This window comes from Thalassophryne amazonica, chromosome 18 (genome assembly GCF_902500255.1).
Source record: "Thalassophryne amazonica chromosome 18, fThaAma1.1, whole genome shotgun sequence".
NCBI lineage: Eukaryota > Metazoa > Chordata > Actinopteri > Batrachoidiformes > Batrachoididae > Thalassophryne > Thalassophryne amazonica.
In genome coordinates this window covers 40,114,522-40,141,732 of record NC_047120.1, presented here as the reverse complement: position 1 = coordinate 40,141,732, position 27,211 = coordinate 40,114,522, and the positions used below count along the sequence as shown (strand labels likewise).

At 40.3% G+C, this 27,211-nt stretch overlaps 1 protein-coding gene and 1 pseudogene across 2 annotated transcripts; one reads left to right on the top strand and one right to left on the bottom strand.

The window, feature by feature from the left end:
- Positions 1–3,567: 3,567 nt before the first annotated feature.
- Positions 3,568–11,730, bottom strand: LOC117531334 (twinkle protein, mitochondrial-like). Of its 2 annotated transcripts, XM_034194405.1 has the most exons (7): positions 11,676–11,730; positions 10,845–11,484; positions 7,590–8,292; positions 7,103–7,343; positions 6,285–6,392; positions 4,671–4,812; positions 3,568–4,582 (listed from the first exon to the last, which is right to left on the bottom strand). In XM_034194405.1, the coding sequence occupies exons 2-7, from the start codon at positions 11,475–11,477 to the stop codon at positions 4,235–4,237; spliced, it is 2,175 nt and encodes a 724-aa protein (XP_034050296.1). In that variant the 5' UTR covers positions 11,478–11,484; positions 11,676–11,730; the 3' UTR covers positions 3,568–4,234. The 2 variants fall into 2 exon arrangements, with proteins under 2 accessions (XP_034050296.1, XP_034050295.1); XM_034194404.1 differs by lacking the exon at positions 11,676–11,730 and having other exon boundaries at positions 10,845–11,640.
- A 1,004-nt stretch (positions 11,731–12,734) lies between these two features.
- On the top strand, positions 12,735–26,203 carry LOC117531457 (annotated as a pseudogene).
- Positions 26,204–27,211: the final 1,008 nt, after the last annotated feature.

Sequence of the window (27,211 nt, the reverse complement as noted above, 5' to 3'; positions counted from 1 at the left end):
GCGACAGACTGGCGTCCTGTCCAGGGTGCACCCCACCTCACACCCTGTGACTGCTGGGATCGGCTCCAGCTCCCTGCCGTGACCCGATCTTGGTTAAGCGGTTGCAGATGAGTGTGTGTGAGTGACTGTAAATAAACACTCTGTCAATCACTTCTGTCAGTGTAGTACACGTATGTATTCTGCCTATAGCAGTTTATCAAGTATTCTTGAGTTGTGGCAGATAATTAATCATTTATGCAAATTATTACTGTAATTGTCTTATTTGTGTGCTTCCCTGTTCTGTCACTGTAGATTATAAAGTCTCTCTCCTAAAGATTTTCTTGTAATGGCTGTTAGGGAATAAAACACCCCATTATCCCTAATATGCAATTATACACACCAGACAAGACTAAAATGCAATCAGCTCAATTAGTCATCAGCGGGGAGCTATGGGGAGTTATAAACTGCCTCCTATGCAGTAGTCGTAAGTTACTGTGTTCACAAGAAAAGTAAATAAATAAATCACTTAAGCATCATTAATATGCATATATGCTTGCCAAACAACACTAAATGTAATTGGCTCAGTTAGTCACCAGTGCTATGGGTGGATTATAAACTGCCTACCATGCAGTAGTAATAGGGTCCTGTCTTCACAAGAAGAAAAAAAATCGATTGTCATTAATATGCAAATATGGGCACCAAATAACACTAAAATGTAATCATCAATGGGTAGCTATGTGGGAATTATAAATGTTCTGCCATGCAACAAGAATAAGTTATCATGCTGACAAGGAAAAAATAAAATCACTTCATCATTAATATGCAAGTACATGCACAAAACATAAAATGTTATGTTAATTTACTCCCCACAGGACACTTATGATGTAATTATGAATTGTCTGTCATCTCTGAGCACTGAGGTATGTTAACAAGAGGAAGAAGAAGAAAAAAAAAATCACAGAGGGAACATATAGTGTAATTTTGAATTCTACCACATGTACCACATGTAAAATGAGGTGCTTTTCTGACCTGGCCTGTCAGAAAACAAGAGCCAGAAAATGTCTGAGCCCAAATGAGAGGCCACATGCTCGACAAACTGCAAAACACAGCCGACCCCCCTCCCCAGATTGACATCAGACCCTCCTGGTCGACATCAAACACCCCCAGATCGACATCAACCCCCCCCCCATCAACATCAAACCCTCCCGATCATCATTAACACCCCCAGATCAACATCAAACTCCCCTAGATCGACATCAAACACTCCCGATCAACATCAAGCCCAACCAAGATTGACTTCAAACCCTCCCGATCAACATCAAGCCCAACCAAGATTGACTTCAAACCCTCCCGATCAACATCAAACCCTCCTAGATCGACATCAAACACTCCCGATCAACATCAAACCCTCCCAGATCGACATCAGCCCCAGATCGACATCAAACACTCCCGATCAACATTAAGCCCAACCAAGATTGACTTCAAATCCTCCCGATCAACATCAAACCCTCCTAGATCGACATCAAACACTCCCGATCAACATCAAACCCCCCCCAGATCGACATCAAACCCTCCCGATCAACATCAAACCCTCCCAGATTGACATCAGCCCCCCCCCCGATTGACATCAAACCATCCCAATCGACATCAAACCCTCCCAGATCAACATCAAACCCTCCCAGATTGACATAAGCCCCCCCCCCCCCCCGATTGACATAAAACCCTCCTGATCAATAACAACCCCCTGCTCCCAGATCGACTTCAAACCCTCATGATCAACATCAAACCCCCCAGATCAACATCAGCCCCCCAAGATCGACATCAAAACCCCCAGATCGACATCAACCGCCCCCTCCAGATCGACATCAAACACCCCCAGATCAACATCAAACACTTAAAATCGCAGCGAGACATGTGGTGCGTTATGCAGGATTTATACGTGCACAAGTCTTGGAAAGTGTGAGTGATTCCTTTAATTGTGATTGGGGTTAGGTTTAGGGTTTATTATATAATAATAATAATAATATTGTGCATGTCAGCGGAGGAAGTGTGTCATTTGACTTCACACATGAAAAATTCACATTATGTTTCAAACCAGCATTTGCATTTGTTAAAAGTCACTCACTCTGAATAATACATTATGTAACAAAGGCACTAATACTTGATGTAACCTTTATTTAACCCGGTAAGTTATTAAAAAATAAATGTATTTACAATAACGACCTGGTAAATAAAAGGAGCTTCACACAAGTCTGAAAGTCCACTGAGGCCTCAGCATCGAGGTCAGACTATCCACTAATCTTACATCACTCTGACATTTGTGGAGATTTTCAGCCATGTTCAAGTATTTACTGCTGAACTCTGCAGACCAAATTAAATCCAGCCCATCTGTTTGCAGTCATACACAAACTCCAGCTGTAAGGATTTTTATCTAATGTGGAGGTTTTATCAACATCAGCTTTGATGGGAAACCTCACCTCTGTAAAGCAGACACCGCCCCCTGGTGACCAAAAGTTAAAACGGTGAAAAGCTGCATTTCTACCAAGCTTCTGGGGGTCAACCGCCTTAAAGTTTTAATTGCCTTTAAAGGGTTTGTTTTGGAAAAGGCCAAAATCACTCGGAACAAAGGTCAAAACTGTACCTTCACTGGGTCCCAGAATTTGCCCAAGGTTGTTCTTAGGTCTTGTCTGTTACCTGGTACCTCTCAGGCTCTTTGGACCATTTCTACCAACCTTAGTACATGGTTGAAGGTCAGTCCCAGAATTGCCCTCAGTCGTTTTTTTTCACTCCAATTTGAATGAACTTGGCACACATGTTGGTGGGTCCCAGAAATTAAAAGTGAAAGTCGAATTTGCCAAAGGTCAGTCTGCAGGGTTCAGGTCAAGGACATGTCTGTTGGACTTCACCTTCCAGGTTTTTTTTTAGGTCTAATTTCTACCAAACTTGTTACTTGGATGGTCAACCCCAGAGGAACCCTGTTGCCAAAGTTCAAATACTGTATTTGATTTAGGCAAGTCCCAGAATTACCAAGGCAAGGTCACATTTGCTTAAGGTCAGTCTTTGGAGTCAAGATCAAGGACATGTCTGTCTGTTGGCCTACACCTCCCACGTTGTGTGATTTCTACCAAACTCAGATAAAAGTCAACCCCAGAATTACCTTTGTGACAAAGGCCAAGGCCACTGGGGTGAAATGTAAAAATTTTGGTGAGTCCCAGAATTGCCATGGCAACGTCATTTGTTGGGTCAGTCTTTGGGGTTGAGAATAATGTCTGTCAGCCTACACTTCCTTGATTCTTCCATTTTGTACTACAAATGTAGCACATGAATTATGGTCCACCCCAAATAGCACCTAAAGGGTTAATTTAATCAAAGGCCATACTCATGGGGGTCAAGGCTGACCAAGCTGCCCTGGAATGCTGCAGCTCAGGGTCAATCATTTGGGTGAAGGTCAAGTTCACTGTGGTCAATGGATTTATTTGGCAACAAATTTTTTTTTTAATCTCAAAATTCTATCCTAAACAAGCTGCCCACATCCTTGATACTGTACGTTACCCCACCTAACTGTTTTAGTGACTTCATGCTCACGGATACTTGGCCAAGTTTAATACAAGTAAATCAGTGTAAAAACAGTCAGTAGAGAAGACATTGCTGTAACGCCAGATAGTTTTCTGGCAAAAACAATAAAAAACCAAACAACAACAACAAAAAAAGATGGTGATTACTACAAAAAGTACATTTCAGTCAGAGCACCATTCATAAAATTGAACAAGTTGAAGTGACTGACCAGAGTATTCAGTCTTACTGACATACAGTACAGCTTTTACAAAAGCTGTAGAAACTCTATGACACTTATGTGAACATTCATCCAAAGTATTAACTCATATTTCATATTTTAGACAACTGCTTTACTTGATTATAAAAAAACACAAACTTTCGTTACAAATGCACATATTGTTCCTATTCCGTTGGATGCAGGCAGGTGGTGGAAACAAAATTCAAAGTACTGGTGGAATTATTTCATACATTATATATGCATCACCACAGCTCATTTATGACATTATTATTACAGTGTCATATTACAGCTTATGAGTCTTTTCTCAGTGGATTTGGGATAAATGTGTCGACTGGATCAGATTTTCTGTCTTTCAAAAAAACAAAAACAAAATGGTAAAATCGACCCCTGTTCAACGTCAGTAGAAAACCACAGTCTCTACCACCTCATTATTGTATGAATACACAGTAGTAACACATATCACTACTTCACAGTTTCATTATCCGCTGGAGGATTCTTCGCAGCTCGCTGCTTCTTTGCAGTTTTGGCTGCTTTCTCTTTCTTAACCACCTTCTCTTCTTTCTTTGGCACCACCACCTCCTCCTCCTCCTCCTCCTGGACCTCCTCGTTTTCTGGCTTCAGGACCTTTTTCACTTTTTGTTTGCCCTTGAAGGGAGCCGAGAAGGTCAGAGAGGTCTTGTTGAACTCCAGCGGAAAGATGCCCACGTCCCCGTCAAAACGGTTCTTGGTGACTTGCAGGAACCTGCGCCCGGGACACGTGACCATCTTTTTCTCTTGCAGAATGAGGACGTTGTCTGCCTCTTGGCTGGCCTGGTGGAGGTCAAAGGTCAAGGTGTCTTTGTTAAAAATGCCTTAACAAGTATCTTATATTTAGTCACCAACACAACTGAGATCTCACCTTGGCGGTGCCAAAAATGGACGCTGTTTGCAGCTCGCGGTCGTCTTCCTCTTTCCGGGGGTGGATGATCAGAGTGACATGACAGCTGCTGCTGCTGGCAAACTTCCTAAATGCTCCAATGATGTGATCCTGGATTGCAAACCTGGATCATATAGACCTCAAGTTATTCAGATACTTGACGTCTTCACCCCCCCATTAAGATGTTTTCTACCTCCCTTAAACACCATGTGAGGTCCATAAATATCCACACAGGTTTTCAGGATCACTGCTCTTTGATGATAGATGCAGTTTGACATCAGGACATTAGACATGATGTCAAACATGGGTTTTTGTAAAGTGGAACTGTCAGAAAACATGCAGGTGTTGGTGAGAGGAACTGACAGTCTGAGGAGTGTGATTCCAAGGGTTTGGAAAATTTGGAAACTTGTCAAATCCCATCCCTTCACCCATGTGCTTTTTCGCAAACTACAGATGAAATTTTACACCTTCTTTTGGAGAAAATCTTTGCACTACTGCACCATGAAGCTGTGCGCAGTGCAGCAGACAAAAAGCTTCACGGTGCAGTGTCTCCAATCACAGCCACAGAAGCCTGTAACACCTTCAGCGTTATCATAGATGTCGCGTTGGCTTCCCTCACTTGTCTCATTCTTGTGTCTTCACTTCAGTTTTTGAGAATTGCGTGCAGATGACCCATACAGTACCATACTGTTTGTATGATCTAACTGGGTAGCACAGTCTAGTTTAAACCCTGCGTGATATCGCTGGATTTGACCGCTTATGGGGACTGCCGCTCCCATTGCGCAATATATACACAGCATAACTTCACACGGGAAAATGGTGTCCTGTTTTGTTTTTGGCTGCAATCACCGAAGCAGCTGAGAAAAGTGCAGTTTTTCTTGGTTCCCAGTGGAGAAGGGAAGACAAGGCGAATGGGAGACGTTGTATCAGTAAGTGTTAGCCTATGCAGCTAACAAGAGTAGCTGTGTTCTCTCACCTGCAAAACCGCCTCGACACGTTTTGAGCTCCACGTCATAAACAAACTGCAACACATGTCCACTTTCCACCGTATCGTTACTTTTTCTTTGTATTTTCACTTGTTTGTGTGTAATTTTTCCAAAATCTCAGAGAAAGTGCCATGTTTCTGTCCCCGGAAGCAGAGAAATTCCATCATATGCTTCATATTTTACCCCTTTAGCGCCCGCCCTGAAACGAGACTGCGCTGCCCAAATGAAGTCAAACACATCATCAGGGCTTTTAAAATGTTCATGTATCCACCTGACTTGTCCAAAGAAAATCAGCCGATAAAGTGATATATAAATTAAACCTTACAGCTTGTTTCTCCAAGTACTTATGACCTCTGAAAATGGAGAGACTGTGTATAAAACAGTTGTAACACCTAAAAGTCCACACTACAAATACATCTTGAATATTTCATTTGAACTTCATTGTGGTGGTGTACGGCGGCTCAATGACAAAAACACTGTCACTGTCCAAATACTTATGTATCTGATGGTAGCTAAACAAATGCACTGAGGCGGGATCACTTCTCCAAACACAAATAACTCAAACAGAGCGAAAAGGAAAACACGAGCTTCGTGTGCAACTCTTCCTCACTTGTCCACTGAGATGCTTTCTTGTCCCATCATGAACTGCAGGTTGTCAATGATGACGTGGTTGATATCGTACACGTAGACGGCATGTTGCATAGTGTCAAGCACGGTCCTACGGAAAAGTTAGAGAAAGTGTTGGAGAATGTAGCTGGTTTGAATGATATCGAAGACTAAAAAAAAAGTTAGTTTGACATTATTTCGCTCTAGTGTTGTTAAATGGACAGAAATAATTAAGTCCACCTCATACTAGTGCCTTTGATGTGAAACCCACAGGTGAGAACTACACCCACACAAAATACCTCATTTTCAGGAATGCTGCATTTTTTTCTTTCTTGTTGTTAGTTTTAGAGGTCCTGCAACTTATATACTGAAAAGGGGGAATCTCACACATTTGATATTAATAATAACTGAGTATTTATAAAGGACTTTACCAAGAATCAAACCACAAAACAAAATAAACAAATAAAATAAAAGAAGAAATGCCAACAAAAAAAATACGTAACATGCATAAAATTCCAAATTACAGAGCTGATAATTCAGCAAAAAAGTGCAACTTATTTGACTTTTTCTTCTTCATGAGGCATTTTTTTTTAAACAGCTGGAACTTATAGTCCAAAAAATACAGTATAAATACATAAACACACACACATATATATATATATATATACACATATATATATATATATATACACACTTTTGTTTGCTATTTGCCTGAAAATTTTCATTTTTCTTGTTTTTTTAATTGTAAGCTATGGGAAACATAAAGACATATAACATGCGAGGGACTGAAAGCTAAACTGATCACACATTCACGTGACTTACTTCACATTCTGCTGCCCGTGGAAAGTCATAAAATAGAGTGGCAGCTCTTCGAACTTATCAGCCCAGAAATCATACTGCTCCAGGCTCTCCTCCAGCTTCTGCATGGCAAACTGTGTCAGCATGATCTTAGCCAGACGCACATTGTTGATTTCAAAACTGCCCCACAGCGTGTTGACGCCCTGCATGCAAAGGTCCAGGGCTACCTCGCTGATGAAGGTCGTCTTCCCACTGCCAGTCTGACCTGGAAACAAACAAACAAAACTTACAGTCAGTGAACGTCTTCTAAACAAGTTTAACATCTGAACTGGATCCATCCGACAGGGGCCTGTGACAGCAGTTTACAACACCCGTCATATAACATTGATATAATTTATACACTGTGGAGTAAAATCAACAAATACTTTCTGAATTTCGTTCAGGTGTACAAAAAATAAATAAATTGTACATCGACACTAACCGGGCCCTAAAACATTATGATTCATCATACCTGTAAAAACTGTTAGCTCCCCTTTGCGGTGGCCCTTCAGGATCTTGGTGAGCTCCGGGAACCTTGTCCACTTAACGCCACCCACCTGCTCCGTGTTGACCAGCTCCCCGTACACGTCTTCTCTCAGCTGCTTGAAGGACACGATGGACTTGTGGGCTGCTGAAATAGAGGTTTTAATGATGCGGCCTAAGTTCATTCCCTGGGTCAGCGCCTCCACAGGACACGGCTGGTGTTCTCCTGGACGCACCAGGCAGCAACGCCTCAGACCCAATTTGCGAGCAAAGATCTTCGACGCCTCCCACGATCGCATGTCACCTCCCAACCACAGGGTCACCCGTTTGAACTGTTCCAGGTACGGCAGCAAGATGGGAGGAAGGCAGCTGACCCCACGTGGAAGGGCGATACTCGGGAGCCCGGTGGCCTGGCTTACCGCCAGGGTGTCACACTCATGCCCGGTTAGCACCACCTCTGAGTCCTTATGCCCCACCAGGGAGAGCCCAAACAGGTTGTAGTAGGTGCTGCTCCTGGGAAGCGTAGCTTCGTTATAAATGATCTTGTGAGTGTCCGTTATGTGTGCAGATAGCAGCTTCAGCCCCTTCAAGGTCAAATCCTGGCCGCCGAACCAGGGGAAAACCAAACTCTTGGTTGGCTTGAAGAGCCTCACGCCAAACCTTTTCAGGGTAGCATCAGAGATCTTTGTGATCTGAAATGATAATGTCATAAATTATCATCTTTCAACAAAAACACCTGAGATATTCCTAAAACAAGGCATTTTATTGTCATAGTTTTAAATCAGTTTATTTATTTATACTGCATCTAGTGTGTATTATTCAGCTGTATCTACAGCTGCTGCAACTAAGGATTATTTTCATTATCAATTAATCTGTTGATTATTTTCTCAATTAACATATTAGTAGTTTGATTCGATAAAATATTGATTAGTGTTTCCTTCAAGCCAAGACAATGTATTCAAATATCTTGTTTTGTCTACAACCCAAATATATTGAGTCAGAAAGGAGTAAAAACTATGAATTGTTCACATTTAAGAAGCTAAAATGAGTGAATAGACATTTAAAAAAAAAAGGACAAAAAGCAACCAATTGATTAGCCAAATAGATGGCAATTAATTTACAAAGTGATTCCGTAGTACTGCTCTCCGTAGCCGTGAAACTATTATAATATATATTATATAATAATAATAATAATAATAATGATATTTTATTATACAGGGCTGTGAAATGAAAATTGTGAAATCCGAGAAAAATTCGCAGGGGGTAGATTGTAGAATATTTCAAAAAAAAAAAAAAAAAAAAATCAGGGTAAAATATCAATAACATACCTAATAATAAAAAGCCACACATTCTTGTGTAAATTCCTGTAAATCCACTCAAAGCCACAATGTCTTTTTTCCCATGAAAAAAGTCTAAATTAATAAAAACTAATTTACATTGTGTAAATTCATGTAGCCTAAATTCATTCAAAGCCACAGTCTTTTTCAATCAAAGAAAGTCTAGATTAATGAAAGAAAAAAAAAAGGCACATAATCTTTTCTGAAATCCTGTTTGAACAGCACAATGTTTATTTTCCAGAGAGAGAAAAAAAATTCTTACCAGTTCGCTTTTCCCGTTTATCTTTCAGGTGTGTTGATGAAGCCAGCAACAATTCCACGGATTCTTGTCCTTATCACACTTTTTCAAAACGTCTTTCTCGCCATCTTCGCTCTGTCTGATGTCGCTCCGTGACACAGTCATGCTGCAAAATTCTTCTTTTAAAAACTTGAAAGTTCTAAAAGTTTGTGATGTCCACATGTCCACATGCTACGTTCAGCTAGCTTCGCACAGGAGCCACAGCGTCACCGCAGCAACCAACCAGTCCCGCTTTACGACAACTGTCGTAACAGCCAGGCTTTGAGTGGCATTTATTTTCCTCGAAACTCCGCGGATCCGAGGAAACTGATTTGTATCTGTAACACACAGATCAGTGTCCACGGACTTATAAAACTTGCATGATGTCGTAAAAAAAGAGAATGCTTTGCGATAAACATTTTAAAAACTCAGTAACGATCACAATTAAAGAGTACAACACTGACACTCCAGCACCCCTCCCCATGATGAAATCCAAGAAATTCCGCGGAGTTTTCACAGCCCTGATTATATGGCTACAAAAACTTGTGCGCTCTGATTGGTTGATTTCCAGTCTGATATTTTCCCATATCAGACTGTTACCATGACAATCAGTCTGGATCGCGTATCACATTTATTCCAAACCAGAAAGCTAAAAACACAATTAGAAAAACCAAGTCCAACATGAACATACTGCATAAATATCTAAACAGCATCGGAGAAAAAAAAAAAAAACAGACTGAAAGCTTACCAGCTAACCTGACCATCTTTTGAGAGGTGAAGAAGGCGAACAGATCCGACTATGAGCCCAAAACCGTCAGCAGCTTTCATATTTGGGCGATACCGCAAGTTCGCGTGTTTATACATATAATAGCCATATAATAAATGAATTATGATTAACCTCACTTGCTCTACAGGAATATCAGACCTCTTTGTTTTTTGCACAGACCTCTCTAAACGCTCGGTCCGTACTGCCAACACCTCGGTCTAAGATTTTCCCGTACAGACCTTGTGCTCGGTTAATAATCCTTTACTATTCATCTTGCAGTGAAAGCCACCTCTCTGAGATTTTGCGAGATTTGAAGCCTCAATAGGGCGAATTGATAGCCGGCTACGGAAAGCAGCACAGCAACAGAGTCTCGCACATTAATTCAATATTCGATTGATAAGTATCTGATTAATTGTTGCGGCTCTAGTTTAAAAAAAATGTTGTTACTTATAGTTTATAATAAAAAAAAGCTTAAATTTGTTTAAAGATACAAATTTTCAGGTAACAAAAATCCCATCTATGAAAACTTTAATTCGTTTAAGTGCAGTTCCAACCATTCTGGTAAGTATTTAGTCAGTTAGGTCACCGATCAAGTTAAAAATGTCAGTGTTTGACTGGTTCCAGCTTCTCACATACGTAAAATGTCCCACGTCCTTTGTGCTATATCACTATAAATTGAAAATACTGAGGCTGTGGACTGATCAAACAAAAAAAGGAATTTGAAGGCATTTCTGTGGTCTTAAAGAAATGATAATAGCCATTTCTGTCTGTGCGTAAACTAAAAATAAATGCTAAAAATATGAATTATTAATGAAAACAATCACTGCTTCCAGCTCTGCACCTCTAGCAAACACGCAAAGATACCTGGAACATGGTTTTAATCAAGTGAATCTCATCCTGATGGAGGTCAGAGAGAGACACAGAGCTGGACCAGATCCTCTGCACCTCACCCAGCTCCCTCTCCCGCTCCTCCTCCTCCTCCACACTCTCCGGGTATCCCAGCAGCACATGCGGACTGATGGAGTCCTGCTCCTCCTTCTGCATCACCTCCAGGCAGTCCTGAAGGTCCTCCCAGCTCCCTTCCACCAGAGTTTCCTTACACAGAAACTGTCCGGTGGTCTTGTTGATAAACAGGGAGAAGGCATCTTTCCTGGAAGCGGAGTTGATGAAGATGCTGGGTGCATGGAGGCAGCTGTAGCCGTCCTGGAAGGGGATCTCTTTGGAGCGCAGATATTGTTTGATGTCGGTGACCGTGACGGGGCTAACAGGAAGGTCGGCAGTCGATTTTGTGCCTTTCTTATACGTCCTGGTGCAAAGATGTACCCAGTGGTACTCTGTCCCCTGAAGGATGTATTGAGTTTCAGCAGACCTGTGGGTGAGCTTCTGAGTCAGACATCTCAGGAAAGAAAAATGTCTTTGGTGGAGCAAAGTTGGATAGCTTTTGGCTGCCACCTGCAAGACACAGGTGGTGCCCTTCAGCAAAAAGCTGCTCCACATTAATTATCTGGAACGAAACATGCAACAAACATGGCAACAAGTAATAGACACATGGACATGTCAAGTGTACCTAGCTAGGAACAAAGACGGACAACTAGCAAAACACCGACTTATTATGATGATTAGAATGTTACAGAACACGTATTACAGTCGTATCGATAGATACAGGACTTTTAAGTTTAATTAAACAGGACATACTTCTCAGTTGTTCCACCATTTGTCCTCACACTCGTCTGCATGTTTCATAACCCGGGTTTTTCGGTGTGTAAAAAAAAAAAATCCGTGTGAAATCATACAGTGAGAACAGTTCCGCACTGCGAGACGTCAGGAACGTCCCAAAAATACATGAAATAATACCCTAACCCTAACCCTAACAGTTTTGTAACATAAAGCTGATTATATTTTACATTTCCCCATTCCTGTGGTTTATTTGACCTCGTGTTGGCACAAAAACAAGACATTTTGAAACGCCGAAACAACTGAAGCAACTGCTTCAGGAAAACGATTCACTAGACACCGTATCAAGGTATGGCGGCGACATCTACTGGACAGTGCATGTAACTGCTACAGAGAGCGCAAATTTCGAAAGACTTTATAACCATGCTTTTTTCTGTGTAGACCGTACCACTTTATATGTCATAATTTTATGTTCATTGTGGTTGTATGTATTAAAATATGTAACTTTGTGCAAAAGATACTATAAACAGTACACTCAGGTATAACTTTCAAGTTGTTTCACAATTTTATCTCATATTGAGCTTGTTAGCTTATGGACCACGATGGAAACAAATGGCTTCACATTTTTGCATTATTTAGTTCTGATAACAATTTTATACTCATATCGATCTTGTTAGCTTATGGACCACGATGAAAACAAGTGCTTTCACATTTTTGCGTTATTTATTTATGATAATGTATTAAAGAATTCAAGTCTAATCTAAAAAAAAAAAACACCCATTAAATTAGGAATTCCTGATGTAGTTCAAGAGTAAAAATAAATAACAATTAAGACAAAATAAAGAAATCGCAAACAACAATTTGCTTGCGATGAGACATCAAAAATCGCTGACTGCAGATCAGGTAAAACTCATTTCACTCCAGCGTTGAGTAGGAGCCTTCATTTTTGACAACTGATTCCAGAGCAGTCACCGTTGAATCATTAAAGTGGCATCAAGTTTCGAAACATCGCGATCATCGCTTGTTTCACTCCGGAACGTATTTTTGGCGGACTGCATACTCTCCAAGCTCGTGAGACTGTCCTCTGTGAGTTTAATTTTTTTTTTATATATATATATATTTATATCAGTTTGTCTATGTCCAGTTGTTTTGTGAATATTATAAGGTAGGTGTTTGAAAGATGACGTCGAGCGGGACTCCGAGTCGCTTTCTTAAAAGTGTTCTACAGAACGGGGTCGGTCGCTACGTTTGTCAGCTGAAGCGAATCTCCATCGTTTTCTCCAGAAAAGGGCCAAGTTCCCTGGGAGTCAGGTAACAAACACGTGTGCCTAATAACAATGTGGGCTGAAGTGTGTGACTATTTTATTTGTTGAGTGCAGAAAGAAACAGAACACTGGATTGCTGCATTTGTATGGCGCTACCACCAGATGGCACTAAAACCATACGTTGATTAATCTAACTACTTGTAGTTGTTGGAGCGGTTTTTAGAGAGCCCGGAACCGCTACGTTCTCTGTACCACATGTATTAATGTCACACGTTTTCCTGACCATAATATTTGTTCTACACTGTAAACAACAACAACAAAAAAGTCTGTGAAATTAACAGTGAAATCCTGTGAAATCACGACTTAAAAAATAAGAAAAACAATGGAATAGTGTTTAATTTACAGCAATAATGTGTAAAATGTGGAATGAAACTGAACTGAACTGAATTTAATAGTACAAATATGTTAAAATAATCATATACCATTGTAGAATTTACAAATGACTGTAACTGAAATTTAAACAGAAAAACTGTAATACCAAAAATTTTACAATACAGTTAGAGTTTACAGATGAGAATTTTCACAAATGCAGTAAAATACTAATAATTAAGGGTTTGAAAAAAGAGGTGATGTGTCTGTTTAAACTCCTGTTTAAACTTTAATTAAAGGATAATTAAACACAGGGTGACCATTTTTCAGAGGTTTTATCTTCTAAACAGACAGTAAAATTACATCAGGTTTACACTGTAAAATTTACGTTTTATGTAAAACAATTTCGATATTCACTGTAATTTTTAAAGAACCCTGGTAACCACAGTTATCAGAATTTTTCCATAAAAACAAGGTATTATTATTTTTATTTATTTATTTTTACAGTGTATAAATAATCCTGAAATTTTGTTTTGCTCTTCCTTTGTTTCTTGCCGGGCAGTCACACTGTAAACATCTACATATAATGTCATTTAATATTTACAACTGTGAACCATGTTGTCAATCAAAAGTTTCAGAACGCAATTGCAGATGTGGTTCTGAGATGTGGTTCTGAGGTCTCAGTTGCCATTGGAGCATGCTGCATCTGTGATCTCCCTGAACTGCTTTGGGTTCCCAGTTAGCAGCCACTCAAACATGCAGTTTGTTCTTATTTTGGGAAACTAACCAGAACTGTATTTTGTAGACTGTAAGCAGCTCTTGTGTACGAGTCACATCTGTCCAAAATGACATCGTGAAGATGAAGAAACATGTCACACCAGCCTATGTCATATTTATTTTTAAATGTGGTGCTACCGCTTAATGCAACAAGAATCAATATTCGTGTAATCAGAAATTCATTTTAACACCAACACCACGATAGTGAGCAGAAGCTAACAAGCTAATTAATGTTGTTGAACAAGGCCCAAAATGCGAGTAAACTGCTTCTTGTAGCTGAACAGACGATCATAGGTGAGGTAGACTTGTAGTACTGATTAAATATTTGAAAACTGGATGCATTATTTATTTATAACACAAAACTGCGTTAGTAAGCAGAAAGTAACGAGCTATTTAATGTTACTGTATGAGGCACAAAACGAGTGAACTGTTCGTGGCGCTGACCAAATGATCATAGGTAAGGTAAATGTGCAGTGTATTTATGGGTTCAAGCCCGGTTGGGCTGGAAACAGCAGTTGTAAAGCAACACTGTTTCCAGTCCAGCAAGGCTGGAAAACCCTGTCGTTTTACTCTCATATTTGGAAAATCCAATTAATAATTTAAAATTGTTATGATAGGAGACATACAGTTTGTTTATAGATGATTTCTTGTAGTTCCACCAAAGCTGAGCTGTATACATAGGAGAGCAGTATGAATGAAACAAGGTTAATTTAACATCAAGACTACACATGTAAAATTTGAGTAAGATATTCCTTGGAATAGCCTGCATTGTCTGGCTATATCAAGGTCATCACTGATTGTGTGTCTGTGGTATCTACATGACTCAGCTTCTTTCTTCAGTACTTCACTGTTCATTTAAACACTGGTAAATCCACCCGTTTTAGTAGCTGGGTCTAAATTACATTGTCACACTATTCTTGGGGTTGTATAGTTGTACATTTGTACTATAATAAAGAAAAACACATTTATGACCAAAACTCCAACACAGTACATCGTACAATCAACATTCGTACATCGAAAGATTCTTTGGAGTGTGACAAATCTTTTGATTATAGGCCACACCCATTTCTGTTTTTTTTTTTTTACTCTACTGATGGCTGGCTCTCACTGCGGTATTGTATCACTTCCTGTTCCGGAGCACAGCGGTGTTTTTTTTGTATCTGTTAGCTGTTTAATCTGCGCAGTTAGATTGATCTAGTTATCTAGATTACGATTTGTTTCCCAGTGTAATCTTTACGTGCCTTAACTAAAGCACTCCTTCTGCTGAATCACCTCTAAATTATTTACACATTATTCACTTTGCGTGTTTTTAGGAATCCGCTAGCTTAGCGTAGCTACTAGCTCTTAGCCGATTTAGCATGGCGGCTTCTCCTGTCTCTCCCGCACTTTTCTGCTCTGGGTGTGAAATGTTTAGTTGTTCCTCGGCCTCCTTTAGCAGTAACGGTACTTGTAATAAGTGTAGCTTATTCGTAGCTTTGGAGGCCAGGCTGGGCGAATTGGAGACTCGGCTCCGCACCGTGGAAAATTCTACAGCTAGCCAGGCCCCTGTAGTCGGTGCGGACCAAGGTAGCTTAGCCGCCGTTAGTTCCCCCCTGGCAGATCCCGAGCAGCCGGGAAAGCAGGCTGACTGGGTGACTGTGAGGAGGAAGCGTAGACCTAAACAGAAGCCCCGTGTACACCGCCAACCCGTTCACATTTCTAACCGTTTTTTCCCCACTCGACACACCCGCCGAGGATCAACTCTGGTTATTGGCGACTCTGTTTTGAGAAATGTGAAGTTAGCGACACCAGCAACCATAGTCAATTGTCTTCCGGGGGCCAGAGCAGGCGACATTGAAGGAAATTTGAAACTGCTGGTTAAGGCTAAGCGTAAATTTGGTAAGATTGTAATTCACGTCGGCAGTAATGACACCCGGTTACGCCAATCGGAGGTCACTAAAATTAACATTAAATCGGTGTGTAACTTTGCAAAAACAATGTCGGACTCTGTAGTTTTCTCTGGGCCCCTCCCCAATCAGACCGGGAGTGACATGTTTAGCCGCATGTTCTCCTTGAATTGCTGGCTGTCTGAGTGGTGTCCAAAAATGAGGTGGGCTTCATAGATAATTGGCAAAGCTTCTGGGGAAAACCTGGTCTTGTTAGGAGAGACGGCATCCATCCCACTTTGGATGGAGCAGCTCTCATTTCTAGAAATCTGGCCAATTTTCTTAAATCCTCCAAACCGTGACTATCCAGGGTTGGGACCAGGAAGCAGAGTTGTAGTCTTACACACCTCTCTGCAGCTTCTCTCCCCCTGCCATCCCCTCATTACCCCATCCCTGTAGAGACGGTGCCTGCTCCCAGACTACCAATAACCAGCAAAAATCTATTTAAGCATAAAAATTCAAAAAGAAAAAATAATATAGCACCTTCAACTGCACCACAGACTAAAACAGTTAAATGTGGTCTATTAAACATTAGGTCTCTCTCTTCTAAGTCCCTGTTGGTAAGTGATATAATAATTGATCAACATATTGATTTATTCTGCCTAACAGAAACCTGGTTACAGCAGGATGAATATGTTAGTTTAAATGAGTCAACACCCCCGAGTCACACTAACTGTCAGAATGCTCGTAGCACGGGCCGGGGCGGTGGATTAGCAGCAATCTTCCATTCCAGCTTATTAATTAATCAAAAACCCAGACAGAGCTTTAATTCATTTGAAAGCTTGTCTCTTAGTCTTGTCCATCCAAATTGGAAGTCCCAAAAAACAGTTTTATTTGTTATTATCTATCGTCCACCTGGTCGTTACTGTGAGTTTCTCTGTGAATTTTCAGACCTTTTGTCTGACTTAGTGCTTAGCTCAGATAAGATAATTATAGTGGGGCGATTTTAACATCCACACAGATGCTGAGAATGACAGCCTCAACACTGCATTTAATCTATTATTAGACTCTATTGGCTTTGCTCAAAAAGTAAATGAGTCCACCCACCACTTTAATCATATCTTAGATCTTGTTCTGACTTATGGTATGGAAATAGAAGACTTAACAGTATTCCCTGAAAACTCCCTTCTGTCTGATCATTTTTTAATAACATTTACATTTACTCTGATGGACTACCCAGCAGTAGGGAATAAGTTTCATTACACTAGAAGTCTTTCAGAAAGCGCTGTAACTAGGTTTAAGGATATGATTCCTTCTTTATGTTCTCTAATGCCATATAACAACACAGTGCAGAGTAGCTACCTAAACTCTGTAAGGGAGATAGAGTATCTCGTCAATAGTTTTACATCCTCATTGAAGACAGCTTTGGATGCTGTAGCTCCTCTGAAAAAGAGAGCTTTAAATCAGAAGTGTCTGACTCCATGGTATAACTCTCAAACTCGTAGCTTAAAGCAGATAACCCGTAAGTTGGAGAGGAAATGGCGTCTCACTAATTTAGAAGATCTTCACTTAGCCTGGAAAAAGAGTCTGTTGCTCTATAAAAAAGCCCTCCGTAAAGCTAGGACATCTTTCTACTCATCACTAATTGAAGAAAATAAGAACAACCCCAGGTTTCTTTTCAGCACTGTAGCCAGGCTGACAAAGAGTCAGAGCTCTATTGAGCTGAGTATTCCATTAACTTTAACTAGTAATGAGTTCATGACTTTCTTTGCTAACAAAATTTAACTATTAGAGAAAAAATTACTCATAACCATCCCAAAGACGTATCGTTATCTTTGGCTGCTTTCAGTGATGCCGGTATTTGGTTAGACTCTTTCTCTCCGATTGTTCTGTCTGAGTTATTTTCATTAGTTACTTCATCCAAACCATCAACATGTTTATTAGACCCCATTCCTACCAGGCTGCTCAAGGAAGCCCTACCATTATTTAATGCTTCGATCTTAAATATGATCAATCTATCTTTGTTAGTTGGCTATGTACCACAGGCTTTTAAGGTGGCAGTAATTAAACCATTACTTAAAAAGCCATCACTTGACCCAGCTATCTTAGCTAATTATAGGCCAATCTCCAACCTTCCTTTTCTCTCAAAAATTCTTGAAAGGGTAGTTGTAAAACAGCTAACTGATCATCTGCAGAGGAATGGTCTATTTGAAGAGTTTCAGTCAGGTTTTAGAATTCATCATAGTACAGAAACAGCATTAGTGAAGGTTACAAATGATCTTCTTGTGGCCTCGGACAGTGGACTCATCTCTGTGCTTGTTCTGTTAGACCTCAGTGCTGCTTTTGATACTGTTGACCATAAAATTTTATTACAGAGATTAGAGCATGCCATAGGTATTAAAGGCACTGCGCTGCGGTGGTTTGAATCATATTTGTCTAATAGATTACAATTTGTTCATGTAAATGGGGAATCTTCTTCACAGACTAAAGTTAATTATGGAGTTCCACAAGGTTCTGTGCTAGGACCAATTTTATTCACTTTATATATGCTTCCCTTAGGCAGTATTATTAGACGGTATTGCTTAAATTTTCATTGTTACGCAGATGATACCCAGCTTTATCTATCCATGAAGCCAGACGACACACAACCAATTAGTTAAACTGCAGGATTGTCTTACAGACATAAAGACATGGATGACCTCTAATTTCCTGCTTTTAAACTCAGATAAAACTGAAGTTATTGTACTTGGCCCCACAAATCTTAGAAACATGGTGTCTAACCAGATCCTTACTCTGGATGGCATTACCCTGACCTCTAGTAATACTGTGAGAAATCTTGGAGTCATTTTTGATCAGGATATGTCATTCAAAGCGCATATTAAACAAATATGTAGGACTGCTTTTTTGCATTTACGCAATATCTCTAAAATCAGAAAGGTCTTGTCTCAGAGTGATGCTGAAAAACTAATTCATGCATTTATTTCCTCTAGGCTGGACTATTGTAATTCATTATTATCAGGTTGTCCTAAAAGTTCCCTAAAAAGCCTTCAGTTAATTCAAAATGCTGCAGCTAGAGTGCTGACGGGGACTAGAAGGAGAGAGCATATCTCACCCATATTGGCCTCTCTTCATTGGCTTCCTGTTAATTCTAGAATAGAATTTAAAATTCTTCTTCTTACTTATAAGGTTTTGATAATCAGGTCCCATCTTATCTTAGGGACCTCGTAGTACCATATCACCCCAATAGAGCGCTTCGCTCTCAGACTGCAGGCTTACTTGTAGTTCCTAGGGTTTGTAAGAGTAGAATGGGAGGCAGAGCCTTCAGCTTTCAGGCTCCTCTCCTGTGGAACCAGCTCCCAATTCAGATCAGGGAGACAGACACCCTCTCTACTTTTAAGATTAGGCTTAAAACTTTCCTTTTTGCTAAAGCTTATAGTTAGGGCTGGATCAGGTGACCCTGAACCATCCTTAGTTATGCTGCTATAGACGTAGACTGCTGGGGGGTTCCCATGATGCACTGTTTCTTTCCTCTTTTTGCTCTGTATGCACCACTCTGCATTTAATCATTAGTGATCGATCTCTGCTCCCCTCCACAGCATGTCTTTTTCCTGGTTCTCTCCCTCAGCCCCAACCAGTCCCAGCAGAAGACTGCCCCTCCCTGAGCCTGGTTCTGCTGGAGGTTTCTTCCTGTTAAAAGGGAGTTTTTCCTTCCCACTGTAGCCAAGTGCTTGCTCACAGGGGGTCGTTTTGACCGTTGGGGTTTTACATCATTATTGTATGGCCTTGCCTTACAATATAAAGCGCCTTGGGGCAACTGTTTGTTGTGATTTGGCGCTATATAAAAAAAAAATTGATTGATTGATTGATTTTTTTTTTTTCATTTTTACCCAATATTGCAAAATATGTAAATCTTTAAAAATGTCTCACCCCAGGCCATCACTTCAATTGATACCAGTCTTTGCAAGTGCTATCTTTTGAGGTATCACGCTCCTTTTAATAACTTAAGCTGTAATGCGTCCCCAGATAGCCTTTACAAAGGAGAACAGACCGCTGGGAGCAGTCAAAACAGAAAGTGTTACATATCTTTGCAGTAGTACCTCATATACACATGAAAGTTGCCACAAGGATACAGAACAAGTCAAGGTTGTGTAATAACTGTGGTAAACATATGTCAATAGGGGGCGCTATAAATGCAGAAAGAATCTGAAAAAATGTGCACGGAATTGTATAAAATTTCCATTGTATGACTGGGGACCGTGTTTGAGTTGAACCCTACAATTTGGTGATGATTGCGTAAAGTGGGCATGCCTCATTATGCAAATGACACTCAAAAATATCTCCCCCCTCAAAATTTCAAAAGTTTGTCCTACGGAACTGAAACTTTTTCAGCATGTTCGGTGAATAAAGACCAAACTTTCATGCACGGACACCTATGGTCTATTTTGAAGTCTGCCACTCTATATTTTCAAAAATATCCATCCATCCATTTTCTGTACCTGCTTACTCCAATTAAGGATCATGGGGAGGCTGGAGCCCATCCCAGCAGTCATAGGATGTGTGGCGGGATACACCCTGGACAGGATGCCAGTCTGTTGCAGGGCCACATATACACAGACAAACACATTCACACCAGCATACACACACCCACTGACAACTTAAAGTTTCCAATTCACCTAAACTGCATGACTTTGGGTGTGGGAGGATATTAAAATTAATATCTTTCCATATATTATATAAAATTGCCACCAAAGTTGACAAAAACCATTCTGTTTCCTGTAGAAATGACGTATTTAATTCTTTTCACATTTGGCCCAATTTTTATATTTTTTTTTAATTGTTCAAAATAAGACTTATAATATTAGGGTGAGGGGACGTGGCCCACACTGTACAACTTAACAAGCTTAAATTTCTATGGATGATAAAGATCTGTTCATGATACTCATATACCAAGAATCACATTTATTCAGTTACAGGTGGTGCTATAATAAAGAAAAATGCATTCTGGCTTTAAAATCCCACATTGTGTGTTAGTCAACAATAAAACAGTCAATCAACATTCATCTGTTCCCACATTCGGGTAAGGGTACTGAATCTTCTACTGTGGGCTACACCCATTTTTTCCTTTGCATTTTATGCAAAATTGCATCAAATGTAGTAGTGTAATGTAGTGACAATGTAGTGTCATCTGCTCTACAACCTGCATATACATTCAGTGGACACTCACATGTTTATGTCATTAAGATTATTAAGTCCAATAAACATGAAACATGGTTGATTGACAGAAAAAATTAACAAAAAGCTGAAAGCCAAATTCTGTAGTAGTTGGTCACAAGTTGGTGGCACAAGTGGGGAAGAAATAATCAGAAATCAAATGCATAAAAAAGCATGAAGTTCTTATCTCAACAACTTATCTATCAAAGACCAGCAATGCTCAAAGAAGAATTTTCTATCATTTTCAGTATGAATAGCTTTAAATTACACAGATGCATATGCAATATTTGCTCTGAGTGCTGATATAGAAGTGGAGAGAAGGCCAGGAGTTGCGTTGTTTGTTTGTGCACTTAAAGGGGAACAGAAATGCCCACGGATTATTTATAGCATGAATAAACACAAAAAAATGCGTTCTTTTGATAGTTCAAGAAACACTAAAGACCATAAAACATCTACAGAAAACCATGTTTTAGTCGTGGTCTGAGAGACTTTGACATTGACCGGCTGCTGCCATTTATGCAGGTCAGGCAGTTGACATCACTGGTTGGGGGGAAGATGAGCCTTGTTCTGAGATCCCCTGCCAGAGGCACCAACAAAGAGGTTATATATGACCACTAGAGTCCACACTCCCAATGCTGCCCACTAAACGTGAACGTCCCTTCATGGACAGCGACATGACGTCTCCTAACCGGGCAAAATATTGACGACGTTCCCGGATGTTAATTCATTTTCAATGGGGATTCACGACTGAACACACTCAGAAAACACTCGCAAAATACGTGTTAAAATGCCATTTGACCTGGATATCGAGCCAGTAAAATTAATTAACATTAAATCATGACAGGAAAGTATTAAACTTACTCTGACACTCACACATTCCCAAATATTAGTGTTGAAAGTTACACAGATCGTGCTGTTAAGCTGCGCTGCACCGAGCTGCTGCTGTTTTCAGCATAGCGCGGCTCCTAAGCCATTATGAAACATTTCTATATATAATTTTTTTTTTTTTTTTTTTTACACAATTATCCTTTATTGATCGAGTTTCATTCATGAAGTCAGTGGTGTGTGTAAGTGTCGCCCGTGTCCTCGGACAACATGCACGGGCGGGAAACACACCTGTTTATCAACCAAATGTCACGGACAAAGTGACAAGAATAACCAAAACCACTTACTTATGGAAGGAAATATTGTCTCCCTTCTTCCTTCATTTGTGGCTTTGCCAACATGCGCAACTTTCCAGCATATTCCACCTGTTTCTTGACGAGAGTAATAGAACTTCAATGAGCGAGCTCAATAAACGGCACTCGTCCCCAGCATAGGAGACACCAACCAGTGACATCAACCGGAAATGCCCTCCACTGACTTCAGCCAATGGTCATTTACATGTCAATTTAGCGGCAAATTTGATTCAAATGGTATTATCTACACTGCGCTCAAACATTCTGCAAGTTAAACATTAATTTCCCATTACGGGACAATAAAGAAATTCTGATTCTGATTCCGAGTTTATGAATAATATAGAGCCCGACCGATATGGATTTTTTTTTAGGCCGATAACGATATTTGGATGAAAAAAATGCCGATAATCGATAAATCGGCTGATTTGCCGATAGCCGATAAATCAGCCGATATTTAAAAAAAAAATGAATAAAATGTTCTTTTGGACCCTTAACAAAAAAGATATGCGCTAAAAGCTGAAGCTTTGTCCTCATATTAACTTTATAACAGAGAAGAATTTTCAAGTTAAAAAAAATGCAATTGGAGCAGTTAGGGGGCTATTTAAACAGGCTATTCACTCCTGAAAACGATCTTTGCCATATCACATGAGGTAAATCTGCCCTACAGTTGGATTTTGGAAAACCATGTGACGGAGAATCAATTCTGATTGGACACTCACATTGCGCACGTCATCACACATCTTCTATGAGGAGTACCAAGATGGCCGACCGTGGATTGAAAGTACGCGGAGTTAACTTTTCAGCAAAAAAAGTACGTTTCTATCTCATATCATTAAAAAATTATTTACAGTTTAGTAAAGTTTGGTCCCAGCTGTCGTACACGACGGCGTCGGCCCCAGAGGGTTAATGGTGAACGGCAGTAATTCCCAGAACCCTTCTGGACGACCAGTGAATCTGAATGTTTCAACCTCTTAGCAGTAAACGAAAGTTTTTCATGCCAGAAATAAGGCCTACACAACGTGGGCTTAATAAAAAGTGTGACCGACGCAATGAAGCACATTTGACACATTGCTACATAAACTGAGTTAATCAAACTGAGTTGAACTGAAACGGGAGAAATGTGGGGTGAATGTAATCGCAAAGTTATTACAAACAACATCCTTATAAACTTACTTGTATGCTTTTGTCAGCCGATCAGTGCTGTGTGACAGCGAACTATGGGGGTCGGTGATGAATACATTTAAGCAGGGGTGTAAGCAGCTCTCAGTTGAATGGAGTCAGAGCTCCATCTACTGGACAAACGGTGCAAGGACATTTTACATTGCCGATGCAAACATTATTTCAGTAACTGTTCTGTTTATGAGAAATTATCGGCATTCTATCGGAAAAATTTCGGCCGATAGTAAGTACTTTGAAAAGGGCTTATATCGGCCGGCCGATATATCGGACAGGGTCTAGAATAATAGTTAATTTTTACCAAGGAATGCACAAACAAATTCTCAAAAAGCGTTTCTGTTCCCCTTTAAAGAAAGCTTATGACATATGAAGTATAGCATTGTACTATGCTTCCTATCCTATTAAATTCATTTTATGAGTAAATGGAGCAGGTCTCAGCCTCAACTTTATCTAAATTCTGAATCTGTCAGTGAAGCTTAGGGCTAGCAGCCAATTCAACCAATTCAAAGTCATCTGTCTGAGAATGTGCCGATCTATCATGCGTTAGAGGAGTGATTGGCCTGATCATCTTTTGCATTCTGAGATATCAACATTTCTCAAGAATGTGTGAAATTTTGACTCACTGGGTGCAATGTTGAGAACTGTTGGTTTCCCAGACTGCAAAAGATGGAGAGCCACGCCCTGCTTTTTTCTGGGTCAGGCTCAAAGCTTCACAATTGCCCCTTGTGGTACAGATCTGGCAGGTGGTATGGATCTGGTACTGACACGCAGCTTGTCGTGAGTGTAGAAGGTATCATCTTTTGGTTGTACATGATGAAAATATGGTACTTGGCACAGCTAGATCTGAATGTTGTGTGGATCCAGGTCATATTAGACTTGCATTCAGCCTGTTCAGTTATATTTGGCTCATAATTTACCCACTTATGAGGCTATTCCACAGAGTGCTGTTCCTTCCCGTTTAATCCCAAATAGGAAATCGGGGTGCGTTTTGCAGTATCACAGTAACTTCTTGAGACATTTTTTTGTCAGGCTTGAACAAATTTGGTATATGCAGTAGTTAGGGGCCATAATTGGTGCCAGTTTGAAATTGGGGTCAAATTTAAGATGCTTTTCTTTAAACCAGTTTGGAAGTTTCTGTGACTTGTATACCAAAAATTGTGATTCTTCTTAATGGTCATAATCATTACTATTTCTGTAGGGTTTTCCCAGGAATCAAAGTACTAAACAAAATAAAATCCATTAAAAAAGAATAGTAAAAGTACACTACAACAGTGCACAAAAATCCTAAATTAAAAAGTTGATAATGCAGAATAAAGATGCGATTTATCCTCCGGAAAGTACGGTAAATATTCTAAAATACATAGATTAAAGAAAAATGTCAAAAAAAGAGAAGATTGTTGTGAGATGGCCACATCCAGATTTAATGTGTTTTTGTTGGATGGATTACACAAATCTGTTGTTCTGACACAGATTAAGAGATTTACAGATTAACTAGTACCACCTGCTGGAAACAGGAGTGGAAAATGATCTCAAACTAAACAGGTGAACCAACGGTAATAAACGTCACCTAAATGCCACCTATAAGCCCCCCCCCCCCCCCCCCCCCAAATCCCAGACATCACAGTCGCTGCCTTCTCATCTTTTTCAGGGATTTTATTGAAGAGGGCGTGGTGGATTATGCCAAGAGAATCCTGGAACTGTGGTATACGTGTCCTCCTGAGAACACCAATGACCCAAAATAGTTGCAGAATACTGTAAGTGTTTATGACCCCTGGTATTTTGACATTCAGCTGAGTTTTGCATATCGAGTACATTCGATGTTGGCAGAGTCGCTGTATGTTCAGGTCCTCACGATAATTGCGTCGTTAAACATTTCATGTTTATTGGGTCTCTGAATGATATTTGCAATGAGATGCTAATTATTTCTCTTTCTCACAATCATATGGGGGTAGTGTATAGGTAAGGTAAACGTGAAAGGATGAACAGGTTTGGGGTTCTTGGTTTTCGCCAATGACACGTTCCTCAATGTGGGATTGGACCCCAGCAGTTCATGGACACCTGCTCTGATGGCTAGAGAAACAAGGTCCAACCTTGTGTAGACTTAAGAATTCACAGTGCAAAATAAACTAGCAAGAAGGTCAAGGGATTGTATTTGTTATGACACCTATGCATGGACAGGGGGCGCTGTAACACTGGCTTGCATCGGGCTTCTGTTGCTAGAAACGTTACCTTTTGAGTTCTCAAAATAAAGTATGTCATTTTTGTGTTGATGTTGGTACATTGTGCAGTCTTCACGTTGTCCGGAGGAACATTTCCAATTGTGCCCTGTAAAACTCATTCTTACTGAGCGATCTCTCTCCCTTGTTTTTCCTTCCTCCTTAAGTAAATGGCAACGTAAGGGAAGAAACTATCAAGAAAAAAACACCGAAAGAGATTTCAGAGCTTCTGATCAAGCTGACAAATCAGTCTGGACTGGACATCATCCGGTTGCGCAAACCCTTCCACACGGACAACCCGAGTATTCAGGGCCAGTGGCACCCCTTCACCAACCGACCCCCTTCCATTGGCACCGTCAGACCTCCAAAAGAGACCACAGAGTGAGCCCCAACAATGTCACTGTCAACTGGTTTAGTTATTTCCAGAAAAATCTCTTCCTGCATGCTGTAATTAAAGATGGTAACATGTCTGTAATTAAAGCTGTGTTGTAAAGAACTTGTCAGCCAGACCCCCACTTACAGCTAAATATTGTTTAAGCATCTCACACCTCTGCCAGTGGCAGCAGAGCCACAGAGCCACTTATCTATTGCAGCGAAGTCACGCGCAGCCCTGAATGCCACATTTGAATAGACTACACAGGAATACAAAAAAAGCTTGTCGGCTGGCATACTAAAGAAGACGACTGTTTTTCAACTGGAGGTTGATTGAAGATTCACGATTTAATTGTAGTTCTGTTCGACAGATGGAACTTTGTGTAAAATAAACAGATGTTGTATCGGGGTTTGAGAGAGAAATTCCAGATACAAACGTCAAAACATCACGCGATTCCTGCTGTACTGATAACAATTAAAAACAAGCCAGCAAGATCAACACTAGATTTCTGCCTTTTTATTTGTATGACAGGGAAAAGTTTTACAGTTTAATACTGAGAAGTTTGTAATTTTCTGCTTGAAGCTGGAGTATGTAGGATTTAAGGGGTTTATTATCAAAAAATGGAATATAGCATTCATAACCATCGCTTCATTGCTGTATAAATTACCTGCAACAACAAGTCTGTTTTCATGACCTCAGAATGAGAACCCTCAAATCTACATGGGAGCAGGCCTCCTCATGGGGACCTCCATGTTGATACAGTAGTCCAGAAGGGACATTCTTAGTCCACTTCTCACATTTTGCAGTACACCAGGAAGACTGAAAAAGGAGGAGTCAGTGGTTGTTGCCCCATGTACGCTAATTCAATTGCTTGTTAACACACATGGCTAATCAGCCAGTCAGTCACATGGGAGCAACTCAATGCATTTAGGCATCTAGACATGGTGAAGATGACTTTCTGAAGTTCAGACCAAGCATCAGAATGGGGAAGAAAGGGAATTTAAGTGACTTTGAAGGTGGCATAATTGTTGGTGCCAGACAGGCTGGTCTGAGTATTTACTGGGATCTACTGGGATTTTCACACACAACCACCTCTAGGGTTTTACAGAGAATGGTCCAAAAAAGAG